General features: G+C 36.3%; 1 protein-coding gene across 1 annotated transcript; it reads left to right on the top strand.

The window, feature by feature from the left end:
- Positions 1–770: 770 nt before the first annotated feature.
- LOC125778709 (uncharacterized) lies at positions 771–2189 on the top strand. Its single transcript, XM_049457804.1, has one exon. The coding sequence runs from the start codon at positions 771–773 to the stop codon at positions 2187–2189; it is 1419 nt and encodes a 472-aa protein (XP_049313761.1).
- Positions 2190–8651: the final 6462 nt, after the last annotated feature.

The raw sequence follows: 8651 nt of genomic DNA, 5'->3' as shown, positions 1-8651 counted from the left end.
AGGCTCGGGATAGATATAGAGCTGAGATAGAGAGAGAATCTTCAGTAGAGCGTGAGGTTCGCCACAGCCGGGATCGAGATAGGCATGCGGTTCAGAGAGCCAGAGAATCGTCAGTAGAGCGTGAGGCCCGATTCAGTCAGCTTCGGGATAGATATAGAGCTGAGAGAGAGAGAGAATCTTCAGTAGAGCGTGAGGCTCGCCGTACCCGAGATAGGGATAGACATAGAGTACAGAGAGCCAGAGAATCATCAGCACGAGTTACTAATTCATGGGTAAGTAAAGAAAATTCTGCCCTGAACTACGATCCTTTGATTTCTTACAAGGACGATCGTATAGTATCAATAGGTACTATGTCAGTAGTGTGTGAACATTGCTTAGCATTGAAATTCAAGGACGAATCGAAAGGCATGTGTTGCTTACAAGGAAAGGTCAAATTAGAAGAAATTCTCCCTCCACCTGAACCACTTCACTCTCTTCTTACGGGTGATCATCAGAAATCTAAACAATTCATGCGCAATATACGCCGTTATAATAATGCATTTCAAATGACCTCTTTTAAGAGTACGCAAGTAGTTGAGCGGGGGTTCATGCCTACATTTAAAATTCAAGGGCAAGTGTACCACTTAGCTGGGAGCTTGCTACCACTTCGACCCGATGATCACAAATTTCTGCAAATATATTTTATTGCAGATCCAGATACACAAGCATCTACGCGGTGTTCAAGTGTTGCACAGCCAATTGATAGAGATTTGATTAGATCTCTCCAAGATATGTTACATTCTCATAATTGCTACATACAGTCTTTCAAAACTGCGATTGAGAGTGTTCCAGCAGATACTCCTGACTTTAATGTCGTAATCCATGCAAATAAAGTTCCTGTTGGAGAACACAGAGGACGATACAATGCGCCTTCCACGAGCGAAGTAGCAGTGGTGATAGCCGGACAGCAATTTGACAAAAGAGATATTGTATTGCATAGTCGTGATGATAATTTGAAAAAAATTTCAGAGTTACACAGATCTTATGACAGCTTACAATATCCTTTGATGCTATGTCGTGGAGAAAATGGTTATGCCATTAATATTTCTCAAGTTGACCCAATCGGTGGTACACCTTTGCGTAAAACAGTGTCATGTATGAGCTACTATTGCTACCGTATAATGACAAGACGTAACGATTTCAACACTTTGCTTAGATATGGAATGCTAACAAACCAATACTTGGTAGATCAATATGCGAAAATTGAATCTGAGAGATTGGCCTACATCCGTAATAATCAAACTAAATTGAGAGCCGAAAATTACGTTCATCTTCAGGATGCTTTACAGGCGAATGAACACCACAACGGCATTGGGCAGTTGGTTATACTACCCTCATCATTCACAGGTGGACCTAGATATTTACACGAAAAATCGCAAGACGCCATGGCTTACGTCAGAAATTATGGCAAACCTGATTTATTTATAACTGCAACATGTAACCCAAATTGGGCGGAAATCAAAGAGAATATTAACACCAATTTAAATCCACAAGACAGATACGATATAGTTAACAGAGTCTTCCATTTAAAAGTACATAAACTCCTGCACCTCATTAACAAGTCTCATATATTCGGTCCGCCGCGCTGTCATATGTACACAATAGAATGGCAGAAGCGTGGCTTGCCACATGTACACCTGCTGGTGTGGTTAGTGAACAAAATTAGACCAAACCAAATTGACAGGGTTATTTCAGCTGAATTACCGGATAAAGATGAAGATCCTATCCTGTACGAAAACGTTAAGAAACATATGGTACACGGCCCTTGCGGGACTTTAAACCCGAATTCTCCATGTATGCGAGATTCTAAATGCAGCAAAAAATTTCCGAAGTCGTTCCAAACACAAACAAGTACTAGCGATGACGGATATCCCAAATATCGTCGACGATCGCCAGAGCAGGGTGGGCAAATTGCTACCGTCAAAAACAATGATATTGATAACCGATGGATCGTTCCCTATAATCCGCTCCTTTTGAAAATTTTTGATGCCCACATCAACGTGGAGTTGTGCAATTCAATAAAGTCAATTCAATATGTTACTAAGTACATTAATAAAGGCAGTGATCAAGCCACTTTCAGCATACAATCACCAAATGAAGTGGAAATATATCAGTCTGGACGTTACATCTGCAGTTCTGAAGCTGTATAGCGGATTTTATCATTCGAAATGCACGACCGGTCTCCCACAATTGTCCACCTTGCAGTTCATTTAGAAAATGGACAAAGAGTATATTTCACTGAGAACAATATACAAGAAGTTGTTAATAACCCGCGGGATACAACACTGACAGCATTCTTCAAGTTATGTGCTCAAGATGATTTCGCGAAAATACTGACATATGACAGAGTTCCAAGTTACTATACATGGAACCAGAGTTCTAAAACTTTTCAACGGCGAAAACAAGGTACTGCGGTTAATGGTTTCCCCGGAGTAAAAAAAACGGATGCTCTTGGCAGAGTCTACGTGATTCATCCCAACAACAGCGAATGCTTTTATCTGAGAATGTTACTTCATATTGTAAAAGGCCCGACATCCTTTGCTCACCTTAGAACTGTACAAGGTGTTGTTTACAATACTTATCAAGCAGCCTGCAAAGCTATGGGGCTCTTGGAAGACGATTCTCACTGGGAAAACACATTATCAGAAGCAGCTGTTTGTAGTTCAGCTGCATCATTAAGATATTTATTTGCCGTCATAGTAGTGTTTTGTCAAGTAACTGATTCTGTCAATCTATGGCATAAATTTCAAGAAAATATGGCCAGTGATATTCTGATTCGGCGACGGCGAGAGTTAAATTCAGATGATGTACAATATGATCAAAACATATTTGACGAAGAATTATTTGAATTAAACAAAGTAGTGCAACTACTTTCGGGCAAATCGATCAAGGATTTTGGGCTGCCGATGCCAGCTAATACTACTAACTCAGATTTAACTAACAGTGCCGAATATACAAGAGAAACATCATACAATCAAACGAGACTTTTACAAAATATAGCTCAAGATGAGCCACGATTAAACATCGATCAGAAAAAAGTATTCAATGCATTACTATCAACAATTGATAACAATGAAGGGAAATTGTTTTTCCTTGATGCCCCAGGAGGCACAGGAAAAACCTTTTTAATCAATCTGCTTTTAAAAAAAGTGAGATCCACCGGAAAAATTGCGATAGCTGTTGCGTCATCTGGCATTGCCGCTACGCTTTTGGAAGGAGGCCGAACCGCACACTCTACATTCAAGCTCCCGCTGAAAATCGCCACCAATGATGATAACAGCGTCTGTAGTGTTTCTAAACAGAGCAATCAAGGAAAATTGATGCGTGACTGCTCATTAATAGTCTGGGACGAAGCTACCATGTCAAACAAGACGTCTGTGGAAGCACTGGATAGGACAATGCGCGATTTGCGCAACAAAAATTCACCTATGGGTGGATGTACAATTCTGTTCTCAGGAGATTTCCGTCAAATCCTACCGGTTGTGACTCGAGGAACACGAGCTGACGAAATAAATGCTTCCCTAAAAAGGTCCAACCTTTGGTCACATGTCAATAAATTAGAGCTTAAAACTAATATGAGGGTTTCGTCATCTTCACATGAGAACAGGCTATTTCCAGAGATGCTGCTAAAAGTTGGCAATGGAGAATTAACACAAAGTGAGGGAAGGATTAACCTAGAAAACCTTTGTGTTTTGATAGACAACATCCAAGAGTTAGTCAACAATGTCTATCCTGACATTGATAACATAAGTTATAAGACAATATCTTGGTTTAAAGAAAGAGCTATTCTGTCACCAACTAACGAACAAGTAGATAAAGTAAATAACTTGATTCTTTCAAAGGTTGATGCGCCGACGAAAGTATACTACTCGGTCGATACTGTTCTCGATTTGAAAGAAGCTGTTCATTTTCCTACAGAATTTCTAAACTCTTTGAACCCGTCTGGACTCCCTCCTCACAAAATGGTGTTGAAAGTAGGTTGTCCTGTTATTTTATTAAGAAACCTGAATCCACCTAAACTTTGCAATGGCACGCGTTTGCTGGTAAAATCACTGAAAACTTTCATAATAGAGTGCACAATACTCACAGGATGTGGTACCGGAGAAGATGTATTGATTCCCCGAATCCCTATGATACCATCGGATTTACCATTCCATTTTAAACGTCTACAATTTCCGGTAAAGACATCTTTTGTAATGACCATAAATAAATCGCAGGGTCAAACTTTCAACGTTGCAGGCTTAGATTTGACCGTTGACTGTTTTTCACATGGCCAACTGTATGTCGCTCTTTCAAGAGTAACTTCAAGAGAAAACATGTTTGTATTGTCTAATGATAAGAAAGCTGTGAACGTTGTATATAAAGACATTCTGTAATATATTAATTGTTGTTGTAAAAATAAAACAAATATGTAAAAATGCAAAAAAATGTAGTGTATGAATTTAGATATTCCAAAGATAGCAAGGAAATCTTCATGGTATAAAGAAAGGGGAATTGTTTTACTCCAAATGTAACGCGTGCGGGCCACGGGCAGTAATGAATAAATCAAAACTACGGGATCGATTTTAATCATTTTTTCGGTGAGTGACATAGGCCTTATATTTTATTTCCGTGCGAAGCCGGGGCGGGTTGCTAGTGAATAATAATTAAAGAAAGATAAATATTTAATAAAAGTTTAAATAAAGAAAAATTCACTTTCATGTTTTTCAGTTATGGGGGGTTTCCGTCACAGGTTTAGCTAGTAAATAAATTTAGTACACACATAATATTTTTGTATTTTAATTACTTAACAAACAATACCGATCCATTAATTCGTTTAAGGTTTTTATAGCTTTTTATCGCATTCGCCACAAAGAATTTTTCAATATTTTCGCTGGATATTATTTTCAATGTTTCTTTTTTTTTTTTGATTTCCTATACATTAATAAGTAATATTTATTATCTTTTTTTACAATTTCTATAGTTTTTTTTTAGTTCGAAGTTTTAAATGAGTGTTTGAGAATAAAATTTTTGTTATAGATATGTATTATGGACCACTCACACTCACACTATCATAACTAAGCCCTATATTAAAGGTTTAATGTACATATCTCCTAAACTACTTAAATTCGCTCAGAACAAAGCACTGACATTGTAAAATTGGACGAAAAACGGTTGAATCCCCATATATATATTAAAAGCGCGATAAAACAAAAAATAACAAAAAAGAGCTTCTCACTTTAGGTCGACCTCAAGGTTTGTTCTTTGGCCATCATGAGGATATTTGGTCAAATACTAGAAGTCGTGAGCTGCTTGAGCCATATGTAAAATAATCGTTTATGACCACTCCCAAGTGAATGGCAATTAGAGAGCTTCCTCCCACCTACTTGACCGAAATGGATACTTGGTACAAAACGTTACCTAGTAGGCCGCCTTAGCACCTATGTCGAAATCGGAAGAAAACTATTCAAGTAAACAATAGCGAATATGTGGATCAAAATTACAATTGGGAGTTTTTTATGGAAAATATTGGTAATCTAATAGATTTAAAGGGTAATCCATTTGAGGTTGTCTGCTTTTTTAAAGAAAAACCACAGAAACTTCCAATTTAATTGAGCTTTTATTCTTATTATCGTTCCAAACACATTCTTTGATATTTATTTTCTTAAGATTATCTCTTTCCAATGTTGGCCGCAGCTACATCTGACATCCAACCACTGAGTCTAATTTTCGATGACACGTTCGAGCATTTCCACCTACATTATAACACAGTTGTTTCTAGCACGTAGAAGTAATCGAAATAGAAGAAATGAAGTTGATTATATAAGTATAACGCGAAATTATAGAGGCTTAATAATTAAATTTTTAGTTTTTAATAACAACATCGGAGTTGGAAAATTCGCAACCCCGATATAAATGTTTTTAGCGGTTGACGGATGGTATAAAGATATTTTCTCGATATAAACAAAAACGCTTTAAGATATTACGATTATATCCCATGGGAGTGTGATTTGCTTTCTTGTATTATGCCTGTGATCATGTTATGAGCAAAACACTGTGATGCTTAATTTAGTAAATATATATGTGTGACGAACTGTCCCTTCAAGTATATTCATTCGAAAGCTTGATTAAACCAACTAAGGCCAATTAAATATATTAAAATTTGCTTAAATGTCTCTGTCTATTTTCCCAAACAATTCATATTTACTGCCACAACAGTAATTCAGCTTTGCATGGATATTAGTTTTTTTACTGCAGTTTTTATTTCCTTTAACATATTATCAGTTGGCTTTAAACAACGGACTCCCAAGTTTCCTTGAGTGCATCGAATTCTGTACTTTGGGAATAAAAAGTTATAAGATTAGTAGTGAAAAGTGGTATATTGGCTCACTGAAATCAATGTTTGTATAAGAAGAAACATGTTTTGTGTACGCAGAAAGATTTAGTTTTGATTCTGTTTAATTTCAGAACCATAATATACAACATCGTAAAAAATATACAAGTAAAAAGGGTCAATACCGAACTTTCATACTTTTGCAAGTTGCAAGGATTACAGCCGGGGTTTGTTATATAAGATCTTGGACAACTAATATTCATTCCAAATACAAATATGTGCTGTTATTACAAAAACACACTCTCTCAATTGTATTAAGATAACTAAAATATTAGCCGATGTATGCGATGAATCAAAAACTATCCAACTCGAATCAATAGTGTTCAAACTTCAGCTTATGTGCCGAATATCTGGACTCAAGTGTCTTTATTTGGCTTTTACCAAAAATATTGGTAATGTATGAAATATTTAATTGAAATTTAGAAAGGATGCTTTCCTAGTAGTAGTATGTCTGAGTGCTATTTAATTGAATCGGGCCAATACCTCCCTTACTCCCATATACCAAATATAATATATAGATTTTCGGAATTCCGGATGACTTTATACTGCAAATATTGGCTAATATATGAGTTATCTTAATAAAATTAAACAAGTATAAAGTGTTCGTTTGTACCCGAACTAAACCTTGCTTTGTTGGTTTTTAGGTTTGTCAATTAAATTTTTCGTTGACTCACTAAGGAAATATTCGATATGAAACGCAAAGATCATAGTATTCAGTAGTCGTACACCACTCATGCCTTTTGTGGAGTTTGTCCATTTTAAATATCGGGTCTGCTTGAACATATTTTTTATGTACATATTTCTTTTATGCATGGATTACATAACAGTGTGGATGAGTGATTATCTAGTATCTTTAATTAAAATTTATATTTCTTGTATCCGAGCAACTTTTTGAAATATTCAGCTAATTGGCCTTTATTCTTTGGGTAGAGCGAGATATTCGTTGATTGAGATTAAAACTTTTCCAAATATTTCGAGCCATGAACATAATAATAGTCGAAAAAGCGTATTTAATACAAATATTGGGTTGCCAAAAAAGTTTTGCGGTATTTTCGCTAGTTGGCGCTGAAAGCGCGCAGTTCTAGTTTTATTCGTCGCATCGTGTCATGCTATACCTTTTTGGAAAGCGCATTTCACGCGCTAATACGTGTTTGATTGATTGTCGTTTCTTTTAAGTCGTTCGTGAGTTATAGCGTCGCAAATATGGAGCAAAATAAAGAGAAAATACGGCATATTTTACAGTACTACTACGATAAAGGCAAAAATGCATCTCAAACCGCCAATAAAATTTGTGCAGTTAACTTAAATGTTAAAGAAAGTGTTATCAACGTTTAAACTTCTCTACGAAAAAAAAAACCGAATGAGAGCTAAAAACAAATTTTTAACGTGGAAGTATATTTAAAATGCAAATGTATCGTTATATTTCAAACAATTTTAGCTATTGCGGCTTTATTATGGCCAATTATGTTTAATTCCATTGACCATACTGCAATGAACGAGAAAGTTCCTCTGTTGACAACATAGCTGTGGTGGTATTGACATAATGATTGATACAGGAGATGCTGAGGAAAGTTGTAGCCTTAAATGCAATTATGAGACTGCAGTCTGTGTGTTCAACAATATCAAATCAAGAAAAAACACTGCAACTTTTATTTATTTTCATAAGCGTATATTTTCTGTCCGTACTTCACTTCACGGCAGCTCGTCTCGCCTCGTTTCATGCCTAATTTTGTTTATTTGTGGCAAAAAGCAGCAGCGCAATTCAATTAGTTAACATTTTTCGAGTAGGTATAGAACCGCAACTAAGCCGACGTTGAAAGCGCCATTCTAGCATACATATAGACCAACGGAATTTGTACCAAATGCAAGTAACTAAAGTAAGTTGCAACATTGCCCTTCCGGCGCACACTGAAATTATGGCAGTCGAAAGAGAAAAATTGTTGCGAACATCTAGCAAAGGCAAAAGTGCCTCCTGCATTTAATGCAATCAAGTAAATTCATTCAAGCGGTGTTTTAGTGTTACCTAACTTCAATGACGTAGAGTGAAGCGGTCGGCAGTAAATAATGTATTCGACTACTTGACGCATTTTCATGTCAGAATAAGTAAGTTAAATTTAAGTGCATAAAAGTTAAAATGTTTCTATGTGTGAGTTCTGATTCCATATGTCTACACAGGGTTTGAAAATAAGTTTCAACTCGGTTCGATTTAAGTTTTCCTGCTTAAACTTGTTAATGTGCA

This window comes from Bactrocera dorsalis, chromosome 5 (assembly GCF_023373825.1).
Source record: "Bactrocera dorsalis isolate Fly_Bdor chromosome 5, ASM2337382v1, whole genome shotgun sequence".
NCBI lineage: Eukaryota > Metazoa > Arthropoda > Insecta > Diptera > Tephritidae > Bactrocera > Bactrocera dorsalis.
This window is presented reverse-complemented; position numbering and strand designations above follow the sequence as displayed.